The sequence below is a fragment of the Muscardinus avellanarius genome (assembly GCF_963383645.1).
Source record: "Muscardinus avellanarius genome assembly, chromosome: 1".
Lineage (NCBI taxonomy): Eukaryota > Metazoa > Chordata > Mammalia > Rodentia > Gliridae > Muscardinus > Muscardinus avellanarius.
Genome location: NC_137786.1, coordinates 232,817,221 through 232,834,581, shown reverse-complemented (window position 1 = coordinate 232,834,581; position 17,361 = coordinate 232,817,221). Strand labels below are relative to the sequence as shown.

General features: G+C 53.4%; 1 protein-coding gene across 1 annotated transcript; it reads left to right on the top strand.

Annotated features, from left to right (window-relative positions):
* Positions 1-6,709: 6,709 nt before the first annotated feature.
* Positions 6,710-12,011, top strand: GAL3ST3 (galactose-3-O-sulfotransferase 3; the record flags this gene model as incomplete). The annotated part of the gene is made up of 2 exons (XM_080693360.1): positions 6,710-6,834; positions 10,838-12,011. The coding sequence occupies 2 exons, from the start codon at positions 6,710-6,712 to the stop codon at positions 12,009-12,011; spliced, it is 1,299 nt and encodes a 432-aa protein (XP_080549486.1).
* Positions 12,012-17,361: the final 5,350 nt, after the last annotated feature.

Below are 17,361 nucleotides of genomic sequence, written 5' to 3'. Positions count from 1 at the left end.
CTCTGTCACTAGCTATGCCCTCTCGATGACAGCCTGTGTGCTGTGTTTGTGTGCATTAAGGGAGACTGAAAAAGTTTATTGGTCTTATTTTCCCCATGCACACACTTCATATCTGTGTGTGTGTGTTACTGGGGATGGGACCCAGGGGCATTATTCTACCTCTAAGCTACACCCCCAGCCCTATTTTTTATTCTTTATTTTGAAACAGGGCCTCACTGAGTTGCAAAGGGCCTCACTAAGTAGCTGAAACTGACTGGGAACTGTGATCCTCCTGTCTCAGCCTCCCAAATGCTAGGATTACAAGTGTGTGCCACCACACGTGGCTTCTCCATATATTTAGATGAAAGAGGACCCAGTCACTGACCTAACTAACTACCCTTTGTCTTTCTCTGATTCCATTTTGCCTCTGTGATTTTCTTTTCCATCTTAATTCTGAGTCATTCTCTCTTGCAGTTACCTTGGATTCCAGGAACAGATCTGATATTAAAAAAAATAAATTTTTTTTAGCTGGGCGTGGTGGCTCATGCCTGTAATCCCAGTACTTGAAAGGTTGAGACAGGAGGATCACAGGTTTATGACCAGTCTCAGCAACCTACTAAGGTCCTTCACAACTTAGTGAGACCCTCTGTCAAAATAAAAAATAAATCTGGGTATGATGGCACATGTTTGCAATGCTCCATTGGGAGGCTGAGACAGGAGGATCACAGGGTTCGAGGATAGCCTCAGCAAGTAGTGAGACTCATTAACCCAGCCAGACTCCATTCCCAAATGAAATAGGAAACAGGAGCTGGGCCTGGTGGTGCACACTTGTAATCCCAGCATTTGGGAGGCTGAGACAGTTCACGGCCAGCCTCAGCTACTTAGTGAAGCCCTTTGCAACTCAGTGAGACCCTGTTTCAATATAAAGAACCAAAAGATAGGGCTGAGGGTATAGCTTGGAAGTAGAATGCCCCTGGGTTCCATCCTGAGTACAAAAATAAATAAATAAATAAATTAATTAATTAAATAAAATAGGGGAGCAGGGTGTGGTGGCAAAAGCTTGGCTTGTAATCCCAGTACTTGGGAGGCTGAGACAGGATGATCACAGTTTGTGGCCAGCCTCAGCTACTTAGTGAGACCCTGTTTCAAAATAAAGAATAATAAATAGAGCTGGGGGTGTAGTAGTTCAGACGTAGAATGTCCCTGAGTTCAATCCCTAGTACCATACACACACAAACAAAAAACTTTATGTCAAGTAACTGAAACTACCCCCAGCAACATCAAGCTCAGAGACCACCCCATGATGTGACTGTCCCCCCCAGGTGGAAGCAATTATCTGTGACAACAAAAGCTGACCCCCTGAGCAGGAGTAACCATCTCATGATGAGAACGAAATTGCTCCTCATTGCTCCTAAGAACCAGTCCTAAGGTATTGAGCAATTGGACCAAGATGACCTGCTTTGCCAGCTGTGCAAACCCCTCAACTACGCCAACCCCCTTTACTTGCCTTTGTCCTTCTCTGAAACCTCAAAGTTCCCGACAGCCCCTCAAAGATAGATCCTGGGTCTCTAGGCCTTTTTCCATTCTTCCCAGTGTAGCCGCACTGATCAAAGATCCTTTCCTGACTCACCACGCTCCTCTCTTCAACTGGTACTTGAAAACAGGTGGCTGGATCTAGCCTGTTGGGAGTCCCACAGCTGGGATCTCCATCCTAAAACTCTGGTCATACAGCCAGCTTTGCATCACCTCTGCCCCTAAGGAGAAGTGGCTGGGAGCAAGGAAAAAGGAGCGGAGCACCAAGCACAGGGAAAGCAGGACGAGAGGCAGAGGAAAGGACGGGGCCAGGAAGTCCGGCTCAGGTCCTGGCCCTGGCGGGGACATTCCTACTCCCTTCTCTCCCATCCTACCCAAACTCTGACCTTCCCCTTCCACCACCATCACTACCCCCAGGCTCCTGCTGCCACTCCCAGACAGGAAGAAAAGCCAGAAGAGGACGACACAGAAGAACGGACAGCGGTGGCCTTTCCTTCAGCCTGCCAGCCCACTCAGGCAGAACCATTCCTAGCCCAAAGGAAGGCTCTTTCTGCTCCCTGTAACCGGAGAGCATGAAGGTCATCCGAGGCTGGAGGCCTGCACAAGGGCAGGAATGTGCTGGGGGAGGGCTGTCTATGAAGACAGGACAAATTAGTGCTGATGGATGAGAAGTTAATGAAAGGGACATGTGAAGCACGGCCTCATTATCACAATAGTCCTAGGATGTAGACAGGGTGCCAGCCCCCCCCCCAATTATGCAGAGGGGAAGACTGAGGGGCTGGGAGAAGCTGTTGCGTCCAAAGGGCCAAACTGGGAGACAAGCTCTTCTCCTGACTCTACCGGCACCCTTCGCTTCTTAACAAAGAGCCTTCCGGGACACCTGCCCATCGTCTGTCTGTGTGAGTGTGGAAGGGGTACCCGCTCCCTCCAGTCCCAGCTCCAGCGTGCGCAGCTCCAAGGTCCTTTACCTGACCCAGAGCACAGGAGAAAACGGCTCTGCACCAGCCGCTGTGCAAGGCTCTGGGGATCCAACAGAGCTTTGGGAGGCGCCGCGCCCACCTTCCACAGGTAGAAGCTAAGGATTAAGTCCACGAGGAACCTTGCGTAGAGCAGCTTCAAGAACAGCTGCCCATGTCAGAGCTGGAAGACAAGACTTGGGGTTCCTCTGGATTCTGGAACAGTGTAAGTCAGACAGAATTGAGCTGAGATTCTCTTACTCTTGGTTCCTGGGCAGAAACACAGTCTGTATAAAGCTCTGGTCAGGAGGGAGGGGATCTGGAGTCCTGGCAAGTAGCAGAGGGTGCCCTGGGGGGGGGGGGGCTGGGGACAAGCTGGAAGGGAAGGGCTGGGAGGGCACAGGGCCAGACAGGCAGACAGTGCTGGTGCTTTCTCTGCTAGAGGTGGAAAGAGGAGAAAACGGAGTGTACCTGCGCCTCTATCCCATCCAGGACAAAGGCTCCACCAGCCCAAGGCGGACCAGCGAGGCCAGGAATGCCAGGGTACACTTACACCTCTCCAACCTCAGTTTCCCCCTCTGATGAGCGAGAAAGGGGAGCTGGTTACATTGGTGTCCGGCTCCCTGGTTGCAGGCGGAGCCCACATACAAAGATACCACCCAGAGAGTATTCCCCGGCGGCCAGCCAGCCAACCAAGGGATCCCCCTCCCCTTCCTCCTCCTTCTCCCTCCCCCTCCCCTGAGCCGCCTACCCCGCCCCCGCCCCGCCTCCGGTGTGAGATGGGGGGCGGGCGGCTGGCAGAGCCGAGGAGCCGCGGACGCCGCCACCTGATCCCATTCAGTTGGAGCGAGGCGAACCACCGGCACTCTGCGCTCAGGGCCCCCGCGCCCTCGTATGGTGCGGATTTAGGGACAAGGGGCCAGTGGGTGTCAGGGACACCCCTGACCAGAGCTGAAGGCCGAGACAGCGCACCGCGTGAGTACTGCAGTGGTTGCCCTGGGGCTGGGGAGTTGGGTGGACCACACGGACAGGGGAGGCAGGAGTGTCCGGGGCCTAGCGCAGAGAGAAGACGAGGGTCGCGCTGTTCCCCGGGAAGCTGAAGAGGACCGGGTGGGAGGGCGAATGTGGCCTATTCTTTATGGTGTCCAGATCCTAGTGGCCGGCTGGCTGGGAAAGGTTGGGATGAAATTGAGGGAATGGGGGGGTGGGGCAGGGGTGGCCTGTGATGGAGAAAGGAGGATGTGGGGAAATCGGAGGTAGGGAGGAAGCGCGGGCTGGTGACAGGGAGAGGAGGCTGGGGACCTGGTACAGCTGGGAGGGGTGGATCTTCTATCTCCTGGGCCGTAGATGTGCCCCCCCCCTTCCTCTTTGGAGCCCTGGGCCGCTTTCCCTCCTGGCTGGGTTGTGCCATTCCCCAAGTCAGGATGGAGTGTCCAGGTCACGGGGGAGTCAGGCTCAAGGGGCACAGGACAGGACACCCCTCCTCTAAGTGCGTCGGTGTCAGTCCTGGAGCGGAGGGGACAGGGGGAAAAGGGCTTTGGAAGTAGGTGGCATCCAGGCCAGGTTTGGAAGCTCTGCTGCCTATACTGTTTCTTCTTTGGTTCCCCAGAGAAAAGAAAGCAATTTACAAAACTGGGCAGCAGCCTGAGGTAGATTGTTCTAACTAAAATTAGCACTGGTATTCTGATGAGGTTGGCACCCTGACCTGCTCGGGGTGGCAGACGGGACCTTTCTCTCCATGAAGACACCCTGGAGACTGGGGGTTGTCTGAAGCTTCTGTGGACAGGAGCCAAGGCCACTACTCTAAAGCCGGGCCCAGCGGTACCACCGTCCACCTGCACCCACCAGCCTCATGACCAGGGCACCCCAGCCCAGGCGCCCCTCCCGCCCCCACACCGAGTCCAGCTCCAAAAGAGGCACCTTGCAGTGAACTGGCAGAGCGAAGGCAGGCCTTCTCCAGCATCCGAGGGGCACCCTCTCTCTGAACCTGGAATGTTTTGCCTGGCTGAGTGCCCACCTAGAGGAGAGAGGGTTCCTGCTTTCAAATACCTGAAGGTCTGTCACGGAGAAAAATGTGCCATGCACTCTAAGAGGGAGGTACTAAACACAGCGCAGAGGTGTGGGGTACACTGCTGGGGGATCCCAATGCCCCAGAAAGAACTCTGGAACTCGGGGGAGGGCAGGCTCTGTCTAGAGGTGATGAGCTGTCACTGACAGAAGCCAAAGAAGACCCTGGTGCCTACTTCTGGGGACTGGCATCCAAGGAATTCCTGCTCTGATGGGTCCATCCCAGGCAGGCCTCACAATGGAGTCTGGCTGACTCCCCAGAGCCAAGGCATACAGGGAGTGGGGAAAGACCAGGGTGGTATGGAGGGGGCACCAGGCAGCCCCCTCACCCTCCCTGTGTGACCAGGAGAGGCGTGCTACAGTCCCCCACAGACTTGACCTCCTTGGCTGGCCCAGATTCCTCTTAAGAGTGGTTTTGGAGCATTTAGCAAAGATGGAAATAGACTTGCCCCCCACTGCTTTACCCCTTGAGAAACTCCAGTTGTCACCAAGTCCTCCAGGCAGGATGTATAACAAAGAGAAGGTGTGTACCCTGCAAGGGCTAAAAGGCCATCCCCGCCCAGCCCTCTCCCGAAGGCCCCTCTCATGTGCCTTTGGCTGTGCTTTGAGCTGGCCCCTTCCCCCTGTTGGCTCCAGGTGGATTAGTCTGTCTGCAGGCTGGTTAAAGAAACCAGGCAATGAGTCCTGGAGAGAAGGGAAAGAACAACCAGGACGTCTTCTCACCCAAACAGGTTTAAATGTAATCCAGGATTAATGGGGCAGGGAGAGGGTAGAGAAGAGACCGGAAGCCCGGCCCAGGGCCCCAGAGGTCAGTGCTGATCACAAGGGTCTCAGTATTACCTCAGCCCTCCTGGGACCCAGGTGTCCTAGATTCATACACACGCATATGCCCACAAGGCCCCAGGCCTCCCTCCTCTTTGAAGAGGGATGTGTGAGGGCTGAACCTGGACCTGGACACATGCCCTTGGGTGAGACAGAGACCCACCCTAGTCTGGAGACAGGCATGGCACCAAAGCTGACTTTCCACCTGGCTGCCAGGGGCCGTGCTGCCCTTGAGCCAAGGTATTTGTGTGAGGAAAGGAGACTGGCCAGAAATCAGGCCCTCCTCCCACCTCACTCCTGTTGCTCAGCTGGGATGGAGTCTCGGCAGAGTGACAAGGAGCAGCCACCTCTGCGTTCCCCGCACCTGCCCCTCCCAGGCTGCCACCCCTCTGCCTTTGCTGGCATCTTCACCGCAGTCGGCTCACGGCGCCACGTGGGTTTCAGGTGTCTGGGGCTGGAATCCAGATAAGGTTCCAGGATTTCAGGTCCCACTTTCCCTGTGGACTCACTGGTCCCGGGCCCTTCAGGGCAGGAGCCTAGCCAGGAGGGCTCAGGGCTCAGAAGCACACAGAGGTGCCAGAACCAAGGCAGAGATGGGAAGCCTGTGGTGTCTAAGGGCACGGACTTTAGAGCCAGAAAGGTAGGTCTGAGCCCCAGTCTTGCTGTTACCAGCTGAGACTGGACAAGTGGCGTCACCTCGTACGGCTTCATTTTCCCCACCTGTAAAATGGGAGTAATACGTATGTTAGAGTTGTAGTGAGAAGTAAGTGGGAGTGTACACAGAGCAGGCCCTCAGTGCTGCCCTCAGACGTGAGGAGGTAAAGCCCGAGTGGCTCAGTGCCTGAGGAGTCAGGATCCCCCTCAGCAGGTAGGGAGTCCTGGAGAAGGAGAACCAGGAGCTGAGACTTCTGTGTTCCGAGCCACAGGCTGGTGCTGAGGCCAAGCTACTGTAGACAGATACAACTGGCCATGAGACAAAGACGTGTTGGGGCAGTAGGGAGGCAGGGACAGGGCTCCGGTCTGAAGGGCTGGCCCCACCCCAGACCCTGTAATTCCACCCAAGACTAGGTTATCTGGAGCAGAGAGGAGATAGGGTCCTGTTAACGGAGGCAGGAACCCGATCTGCCCTGGCCTCTCCGCTCACCCTGCTCACCGGAGCTCTCCTTTGGAGGAGTCCTGCTGGGGCCTGGAGCCCCACTCCTCTGCCCACTGCAAGTCTGTCTGCCTCCTTCTCCCGCCAGGCCTCTCAGGAACACTGGCCCTGCTACCAGAGCCCCAGGAGCCCCCATGAGTGCCAGTGAGGGGAGTCCCGGATAGCGAGGTCCAGCTGGTCCAGGGCGGGGCGCCCCAACATGCCACCCGTCCTGCAGCGCCTGCAGATGGCCACCAAGACTATGAGCCGCAGGAAAATCCTCCTGCTGGTACTGGGGTGCAGCACTGTGAGCCTCCTCATCCACCAGGGGGCACAACTCAGCTGGTAAGTGGGTGAGGGGCCTGGGTTAGGCCCAGAACAGGGGATCCCCAGCCTATCCTCCATCTCCAGAGTCCTGCTGGTGGGACTGTGGGTGGGGAACTTCCACCAGTGGAGGAAAACTTCTGTCTACTCTGGAAGTTCTTTTCATACATGTTCTCTAGCCACAAGGCAGGGATCGGTCTCTATTCAAGGATTGGGTCTGAAGTCCCAGAGTTATTAGAATTAGCTGGGATTTTAATCCAGCCATAGCACGGTGGCTGAGGGCCTCCCAAGTGACTGCAAACACCTTCTCATTGCTTCTGCTGTGTTGCTCGAGGCCCTTCATTCTCTGAGCTGGTTTCCTCATCGATAAAATGGGAATAGTCAGGCACCGTGGCATATGCCTGTACTCAAGGGGCCAAGACAGGAGGATGGCAGGTTTGCAGCCAGCCTCAGCAACTTGGAGTCTCTGCCAACTTTGTGAGACCCTGTTTCCAAATAAAAATAAAATTGGTCCGGTAGTACAATGAGGTAGAATGCCCCAATCCCCAGTACCACACACAAAAATAAAAATAATAAGCCGGGTGTGGTGGCGCATGCTTGTAATCCCCATGTTTGGGAGGCTGAGACAGGAGGATCGCGCAGGTTCGAAGCCAGCCTCAGCTACTTAGTGAGGCTCTCAGCAACTTAGTGAGACCCTGTTTCCAAATAAAATATAAAATAGGTCTGGGAGGGTAACCCAGAGGTAGAAGGCCCCTGGGTTCCATCCCCAGTACCACTAAAAAAATAATTAAATTAATAATAATAATAATAATAATAATAATACTTTTTTTTTAATGGGAAGGAAGCCAGGCGTGGTGGCGCACGCTTGTAATCCCTGCGGTTGGGAGGTAGAGACAGGAGACAGGAGGATCACGCAGGTTCGAAGCCAGCATCACTGGCTTAAGAGACCTTGTTTCCAAATAAAAAATATTTTAAAAAATAGACCTGGGAGTGTAGCCTGGAGGTAGAAGGGTTCCCTCCCCAGTACCACCAAAAAGAAATGGGAATGATGGTGTGTGTAAACCACTATTCACACTAGTACAGGGTGCCCTGGGATAACTGTTGAGAACTCTATCCCCGCTCCTGACTCACTGTGTAACCCAACAAGTGTTTACACCTCCAGGGACCTCAACTTCCCATTTTCTACATGGTCTGCCCTGCCCCCGAGAGTGGTGTGAACAATTTGCTGGTCTTACAAGTGATGTCTGAGTAGACATTATCCTGAGCCCAAAGCAAGCACAGATATGAAATCGCTCATTTTTTTTTTTTTTTTTTTTTTTTTTTTGGTAATACGGGAGATTGAACCCAGGGGCATTCTACCTCTGAGCTATACCCCCAGCCTTATTTTATTCTATATTAAAAAAAAGAAACAGGGTCTCACTAAGTTGCAGAGGGCCTTCCTAAGTAGCTGAGGTGGGCTGTGAACCTGCGATCCTCCTGTCTCGGCCTCCCAAGCACTGGGACGACAAGCGTGCGTCACCACGCTTTCAGATAGGAAATCTCAACAGGTTCTCCAAGCTGCGTCAAGTTGCCCTCATTGCCTGATGCTTAACATGGAAGAGAAGAAACAGGAGAGTGAATCAAAGCCTGCAGGGACCTTGTAAGTCGCTAGTCATCCCAAACACCTTCATTTCAGGAAGGAGCAACCAGAATGAAAGCCTCGTGCGAGCTAGGATTATCACCTGTTTTATAGTTCTTGTGCCTAGAACAGTGCCTGGCACCTAGCACATGCTCAAGTGTCTGTTGCGTGAATGAATGAGGCTCCTAGGGGCCTGCACAGAAACATATAATAAACTAGTTGCTGCAGAGCCTGGTGCCACCCACCCAGAACGTGAGGAGCTAGTTAGAGTAAACATGAGAAAGAGCCGGGCGCGGTGGCGCACGCTTGTAATCCCAGCATTCGGGAGGCTGAGACCGCAGGATCGCGGACAGCCTCAGCTACTTAATGAGGCCCTCTGCAACTTAGTGAGACCCTGTTTCAAAATAAAGAATAAAAAAATAGGGCAGGAGGTGAGGCTTAGAGGTAGAATGCCCCTGGGTTCCATCCCCAGAACAGCATAAAAAAATGAGAAAGAAGATAGAGGGCAAGGTGACTTAGTGACTGAAATGTCTGCTGATTCTCCTCTGGTTCTCAACTACTTGAATAGGCAGGATTCCTCAAAGATCTCTAAGAGACCCTGCCCCTTTTATTATCTATTTCTGCACAAATAAATTACCTTAAAATTTGACAGCTGCTAGGCATGGTGTCCCACACTTGTAATCCCAGTACTTGGGAGGCTGAGACAGGAGGATAAGGGTTCACAGCCAGCCTCAGCTATTTAGTGAAACGCTGTTTCAGAGTAAAGAATACAAAATAGGAGCCAGGCATGGTGGTGTACACTTATTATCCCAGCATTTGGGAGGCTGAGACAGGAGGATAAGGGTTCGCAGACAGCCTCAGCTACTACTTAGTGAGGCCCTTTGCAACTCAGTGAGACCTTGTTTCAAAATAAAAGAATAAGCCAGGCATGGTGGCGCACACTTGTAATCCCAGCATTCGGGAGGTTGAGAACGGAGGATCGCGGTTCATGGACAGCCTCAGTTACTTAGTGAGGCCCTCTGCAACTTAGTGAGACCCTATTTCAAAATAAAGAATAAAAAACAGGGCAGGAGGTATAGCTTGGAGGTTAAATGCCCCTGGGTTCCATCCCTAGACCCCCCCCCCACAAAAAAATAAATAAAAAATAAGAAAAATAGGGCTGGGGGGTGTAGCTCAGAATACCCTTAATTCAATCCTCAGTACTGAAAAGAAAAAAAAAAAAAAAAGACAGCCACGCATGGTGGTGCTTGCTTATAATCCCAGTACTTCGGGGACTGAGACAGGAGGATCAGAGTTCACGGCCAGCCTCAGCTACTTAGTGTGGCCCCCCACAACTTAGTAAGACCCTGTTTCAAAATAAAAAGAATAAAAATAGGACTAACAGTGTAGCTCAGAGGTAGAGTGTCCCTGGGTTCAATCCCCAGTACCACAAAAAAAAAAAAAAAAAAAAAAACCCACCTTGACAGCTGCTAACATTTATTCTCACACAATTTCTGTGGGCCAGGAATCCAGGTGTAGCTAACTGGATACCTCTGGTTCAGAGTCATTGATGGGTTCCCAAGCTGTATGTCCGCCAGGGCTGCAGTCTCATCTGAAGGCTTGACAGGAAGACAGCTCTTTCCGAGCTCCCTCAGTGGCTTGGCCGGCTTGGGTTCTTCACCCAGGCCAACGGACTGAGGACCTGTTTCTTGACAGCTGCTGCCATGGGATGCCGCCCTAGAGGTCTGCCCACGACTTGGCAGCCTGCTTTCCCCTAGCATGAGTCATCCTGGAGAAAGGGAGAGAAACAACGAGGACGGAAGGCCGTCTTTTTCTGCTATCATCTCATCGCTCCTGTCCTGTCGATTCCTTGGGCACATCTTGAATTCTGGCCACTCTAAGGGGGCAGGTGAAAGGACAAAGTTTGACCACATTAGAGACGCCCTTGTAGCCAAGAGATTTATTGGAAGGGCCGGCATGAGAGGAAGAAACAGAGAGAGGGAGAGAGAGAAGCAGAGGGGGAGAGAGAGAGAGATAGAACAAAAGAGAGCAAGGGCCGGGGTCAGGGTTATAAATACCAGCTCAGGGCTACGTGTTGGGGGCCAATAAGCTAGGAGAGATGCCTTTTGGACGAATTGGCTGGGGCCCCACAGGGGGGTCGTGTGGCCGGGTGACTGGGCCGGGGTCAGCGGGGGGGGGGGGGGGGGGAACGTCCTTTATACGGATTGGCCAGGGTGGACCAGGAGAGGGCACGTCTCCCCCTGGTCACTGACCAGGCCCGGCTGGAGGGGAGATGGTGACTTACCTGGTCAGACCAGGGCCTTTCTGGAAACACACTTACCTCCTGGGGGGGTGGGGGTGGGGTTCCTGAAATAGGAACTTAATTCATCTAACAGCGGGGGGGGGGGGCTCACCCCCGCCTCGCAGGTACCCCAAGCTGTTCCCCTCGAGCTGCCCGCCCCTGCGGGAGTCGCCGCCGCGCCCCAAGCACCTGACCGTGGCCTTCCTGAAGACGCACAAGACGGCGGGCACCACGGTGCAGAACATCCTGTTCCGCTTCGCCGAGCGCCACAACCTGACGGTGGCCCTGCCGCACCCGAGCTGCGAGCACCAGTTCTGCTACCCGCGCAACTTCTCGGCGCGCTTCGTGCACCCGGCCACGCGGCCGCCGCACGTGCTGGCCAGCCACCTGCGCTTCGACCGCGCCGAGCTGGCGCGCCTCATGCCGCCCGGCACGGTCTACGTCACCATCCTGCGCGAGCCGGCCGCCATGTTCGAGTCGCTCTTCAGCTACTACAACCAGTACTGCCCGGCCTTCCGGCGCGTGCCCAACGCGTCGCTCGAGGCCTTCCTGCGCGCGCCCGAGGCCTACTACCGCGCGGGCGAGCACTTCGCCATGTTCGCGCACAACACGCTGGCCTACGACCTGGGCGGCGACCACGAGCGCAGCCCGCGCCACGACGCGGCCTACCTGGCGCGCCTCATCCGCCAGGTGGAGGAGGTCTTCTCGCTCGTCATGATCGCCGAGTACTTCGACGAGTCGCTCGTGCTGCTGCGGCGCCTGCTGGCCTGGGACCTGGACGACGTGCTGTACGCCACGCTGAACGCGCGCGCCGCGGGCTCGCGCCTGGCCGCCATCCCCGCCGCGCTGGCGCGGGCGGCGCGCGCCTGGAACGCGCTGGACGCCGGCCTCTACGACCACTTCAACGCCAGCTTCTGGCGCCGCGTGGCGCGCGCCGGCCGCGGCTGCGTGGAGCGCGAGGCCCGCCAGCTGCGCGAGGCCCGCCAGCGCCTGCTGCGCCGCTGCTTCGGCGACGAGCCCGCGCTGCGGCCGGCCGCGCAGATCCGCACCAAGCAGCTGCAGCCCTGGCAGCCCAGCCGCAAGGTGGACATCATGGGCTACGACCTGCCGGCCGGGGCCGCCGGCCCGGCCCCCGAGGCCTGCCTCAAGCTGGCCATGCCCGAGGTGCAGTACTCCAACTACCTGCTGCGCAAGCAGAAGCGCCGCGCCGGCGCCCGGGCCCGGCCCGAGCCCGTGCTGGACCAGCAGCCCCCGCCGCGGCCCATCCGGGCGCTGCCGCGCAGCCCCCCGGGCCCCTGAGCCTCGGCCGCCCGGGGAGGCCGCGCGCGGGGCCCCCTCCTGGCCCAGGCCCTCGGCCCCGCGCCCACTCGGGGTGCGCCTTCCCGTCCGAGCCCAAGTCCCCACCGTGGGCCGAAACCCACCTTCGGGGACGGCGCCTAGAGGCCCGATCCAGCCGTACCCTCTCCTCCCCAACTGGTTGGTGACTTAGACCTGAGGGCTAAGAGCCACCCCAAACTGCCTTTTCTGGGGCCGAGCCCCCCACCTGTCTTTTCCAAGTGGCCGAGTGCGAGTCCTAGAAAGGCTGTGCTGCTGCTCAGCGTGGCTGGGCTCTCGCCCTTCCCAGGGCTGCAGAGGCCCCTGTACTGTCTTCCAGGTTCTACCTTCCCCACAGACCTAAGCTGCTCCCAGACTCCCAGAACCAAGAGTTCTTGGATTGGGCTTTTTCTTTGGTTGGTTTTTTTCTAATAAAATGTCTTTAAAATGTGCGGTCTGTACGTCAGTCATTGAAAGCCTGATTTTGCAGGTTTGAGGGTGAGGAGGTGCTTGTGGCCGTCACCAGATTCCAGTCCAGATCCCTGGAATCCCTTCCGGAGGCCCGCGACCCTCTTCAACCCCTGGAGCGAACTCACCGACAGACCACACCACCTCGGCCCCACCCATCTCCCAACATTTACCGAGCACGTCTTTATAACCTAGGGGTGCAAGTTATCAAAACAGATATGACTTTTTATCCTCCTGGAGCCGAGGAGGAGCTCCCGAGAGACACGGAACCAGGAGCAAGCAAGGAAATGGACAGACTGTAGCAGTTAGAACACAGCAGCGCCTTAGGCAGAGCGAGACGGGGAGCTGAGTCATTGTCAGGTAAGAAGGAGCTTAATTTAGATTTACCTTGCCCTGTGAGTCCCTGACCACCACAGGAAACTTGAGGACAAGTCCCTCCTCCACTTTCCTTTAGCACAGAAGATAGTCAGTACGCTGAGCTTGGTGCGGGGGTGCACGCCTGCAATCCCAGTAATTGGGAGGCTGAGGCAGGAGGGACACAGGATCAATATCCTGAGCAACTTAATGAGACCCTTTTCCCCCCACTGGGGGTGAATCCAGGGGCATTTTACCTCCAAGTTACACTCCCAGCCTTCTTTTAATTCCTTATTTTGAAACAGGATCTCGCCAGGCTGATGAGGGAGGGCCACACTCAGTAGCTGAGGCTGGCCACAAACCTGCAATGCGCCTGTCTCAGCCTCCCAAGTACTGGTAACACAAGCGTGTGCCACCACACCCGGCGAGGTCCTGTTTCAGGTTATGGTGCAAGCTTGTGATCCCAGTACTTGGGAGGCTGACACAGGAGGACCACAGGTTCAAAGACAGCCTCAGCAGGTAGTGAGACTCATCAACAGACGGAGACTTTGTTTCAAAAATACAAATAAAAAAATAGGGCTGGGGGGCGTAGCTCAAAGGTAGAATGCCCCTGGGTTCACTCCCCAGTACCACACACACACACACGCACACACACACACGATACCTAGCACTTTAAAATGAAACCTCCATTAAGATTAGCAGAGAAAACAGACTAGCAGAGAATCAGGACTTCTGTTACTTTCTTTAGAGCCACCTTGACATCTTTAGACAAGTAATAAAATGGTAGCTAATATGCTCTGCAATGTGCCAGCCACTCTTTGAGGGCTTTGCATGTGTTAACTTATAAGGTAGGCACTATTTTCCAGGCAGAATTTTTTTTTTAAGTACTGGGGATTGAATCCAGGGGCACTTTACCTGTAAGGTCCACCCCAGCTCTATTTTTATTTATATATTTATTTATTTGTTGTGGTACTGGGGATGAAATCCAGGGGCCTTCTCCCTTCGGGCTACACTCCCAGACCTATCTTATATTTTATTTGGAAACAGTCTCACTAAGTTGCTGAGAGCCTCACTAAGTAGCTGAGGCTGGCTTCAAACCTGCGCAATCCTCCTGTCTCAGCCTCCAAGTACTGGGATTACAAGTGTGCACTACCATGCTCGGCTTTTATTCTTTATTTTCAAAGCAGGGTCACGCCCAGTAAGAAAATTGTTTGTTTGTTTGTTTGTTTGTTTTTGTGATGCTGGGGATGGAACCCCGGGGCATTCTACCACTCAACTACATCCCCAGCCCTATTTTTTATTTTTTATTTTGAAACAGGGTCTCACTCAATTGCAAAGGGCATAAGTAGCTGAGGCTTTCCTTGAACCTCGATCCTCCTGTCTCAGCCTCCTGAATGCTGGGATTACAAGTGTGCGCCACCACACCCGGCTGGAGAAAGTGGGTTTTTTAATTTTATTTTATTGTTTTTGGTGGTACTGGGGTTCCTGGAAGCCCTTCTACCTCCGGGCTACACTCCCAGACCTATTTTATATTTTTGAAACAGGGTCTCTTACGCCAGCACGGCTGGCTTCAAACCTGCGCGATCCTCCTGTCTCTGCCTCACAAGCGCGGGGATTACAAGCGTGCGCCACCACGCCCAGCAGAAAGTGGGTTTTAAGTGACAACAGGGTCACACAGATAGAAAGTGTGACGCAGTAGGATTTGAACCCAAACCGTGTAGATCTGGAATCTGTGCTCCTAAAAACTGTGCATAGTACCATTTAGCCATTTAAGTAAAGGAAGTCACAGAACACAGGCTAGGCTGAGTCCTAGGGCCTTCTCCCAGAAAATTGTAAAAAGTGAAGAACAGAGACACTGCTATCAGCTTCTAAATTGTATTTTGTGGAGACAATGGGTGACCTGTTTGGGCAACGAAGAGTGCAGTGGTTAGTTGGCAGGATGTGTGATGCTCTATCTTAATCTGTTTTCTGTTGCTGTAACAAAATACCCGAGACTTGATAATCTATACGGAAAGCAGTTTATTTTGGCTCAGGGTTCTGGAACTGGGAAGCCTGGCACTGGCACCTGGCTTCTGGTGGGGGCCTCATGGCAGAAGGACCAGTGGGCTCAGGCAGAAGAGGAAGAGACAAAACACAAGGGCAGCCTCACTTTATAGCAACACACCCTCACAATAACTAATCTGTTCCCCAAGAACAAGAACACACTCGCACCTAGGAGAAAGGCTCTAAGTCTGTAAATGACCCAGTTGCCTCTTAAAGGCCTCACGTCCTCTCAACACGAACTTTGGGGGCCAACTTTCCCCCTCCTTTCTTCCTTTCTTTCTCTTTCTTTCTTTCTTTCTTTTGGGCGGGCACTAGGGATTGAACTCAGGGGCGTTCTACATCTACATCCCCAACCTTATTTTTTAATTTTTAATCTTTAATTCTTTTGCGGGTCTGGGGATGGAACCCAGGGACATTCGACCTCCGAGCTACACCCCCTGCCCTGTTTTGTTATTCTTTATTTTGAAACAGGGTCTCCCTGAGTTGCAGAGGACCTCACTAAGTAGCTGAGGCTGTCCGCGAACCACGATCCTCCTGTCTCCGCCTCCCACATGCTGGGATGACAAGCGTGCGCCACCACGCCCGGCTCTGTCTTTTTATTTTGAAACAGCATCTCACTAAGTTACAGAGGGCCTCACAAGTAGCTGAGGCTGGTTGTGAATTTATGATCCTTCTGTTGCAGCCTCCCAAGTACTAGGATTACAAGTGTGTGCCACCACACCTGGCTTTTATTCTTTATTTTGAAAGAGGGTCTCTCCACCTTGTAGAGGGCCTCACTTAAGTAGCTGAAGCTGGCCGCAAATCTGCAATCAAAACCTGCAAACAAATCCTCCCGTCTCGGCCTCCTAAATCCGGGGATTACAAACGTGTGCCACCATGCCTGGCAGGGGCCAAGTTTCAACATGAGTTTTGGAAGGTACAAACCACATCCAGACCATTGCACATTCCCTGGGCACAGAAGGAGCTGCTTGTATAGGACCCCACTTTTTACCAGCAGAACTCTGGAAAGGCAATAATTAGAGTCATGCAAAGCCACAATTAGGTTTCTATTGCTAAGCAGCAGTAATGAATTCTAGATTCAAGGTTTTGTAACCAAAGTCAGGTGTCCTCTGGCTCCAGGCCTAGAAGGTGTTTATTATTGTACCCTTCCCTTACCCCTAGCTTTTGGTCACACCTCTGCCAGGAATATATTTCACCTTGTCTGGATCTGCCTGGAAATTCAAACATGGCTTTATGATCTGTTGGGTTTTTTGTTTGTTTATTTTTTGGTGTGTATGTATGTGTGCTGGGGATTGAATCCAGGGGTGTTCTATCTCTGAACTACACCCCCAGTCCTATTTTATTTTATAGTTTCAAACAAATCCTCACTAAATTGCAGAGGGCCTCCCTAAGTAGCTGAGGCTGACCTTGAACCTGCGCTCCTCCTGTCTCAGCCTCCCAAGTACTGGGATTGCGGGTGTGTGCCAACACACCTGGATCTGCTTCGATAGGCCTCTCCTGGCCCTTTACCTGAGAGCGCAGAGCAGAGAGTACAACTCTGGACTTTGAAATGTCTGCATTGAGGGAGTAACAGACTCACCTAGGTTAGGTAGGGGTGTGTGTGTGTGTGTGTGTGTGTGTGTGTGTGTGTGTGTTTACTGGGCATTCTACCTCCAACCTACATCCCTTTCTGTCTGACTTGGTGACTTGGGGGTAAAGGCAGACCCTGGGTGAGCAGGAGCTCCGGGAACCCTTGGTCCAAACATCAACATCAGCCATAAGCCAGGGGCCAGGCCAGGGGCCCATGGCTCTGCAACACGACTCCTTCTACCAGCACACACTTGGGGTCGCCTGTTCTGCCTGCTTCGTGTGGTCCCAGAGCTCTGGCCGTGGTGAGATATGGTCCTGCCTCAAGGAGCTCACCCTACAGTCTGGAACAGATGCAGAAGCCACTGGGGTAGAAATGACTCCGTGGAAATAATTTTTTTATTATGATGATAATGGGAAATGAAGATTGAACGCAGAGGCATTCTACCTCTGAGCCACACCCCTAGCATATCTTTTCTTTCTATTTATTTATTTATTTGTTTGTTTGTTTATTTATTTATTTATTTATTTATTTATTTTTGCAGTACTGGAAATGGAACCCAGGGCATTCTACCTCCAAGCTACAGCCCAACCCTTTTTTTTTTTTTTTTTTTTTTTTTGGTGGTACTGGGGATGGAACCCTTCTACCTCCAGGCTACACTCCCAGACCTGTTTTTATTTTTTAATATTTGTTTACTTGGAGACAGGGTCTCTTAAACCAGGCAAGGCTGGCTTCAAACCTGCGTGCACCACGCCCAGCCTCCAGCCCTATTTTTTTTTTTTTTTTTTTTTTTTTGGTGGTGCTACTGGGGGTGGAACCCAGAGGTTTTCTACCTCCGGGCTATACTCCCAGACCTTTTTTTTAATTTTTTATTTGGAAACAAGGTCTCACTAAGTTGCTGAG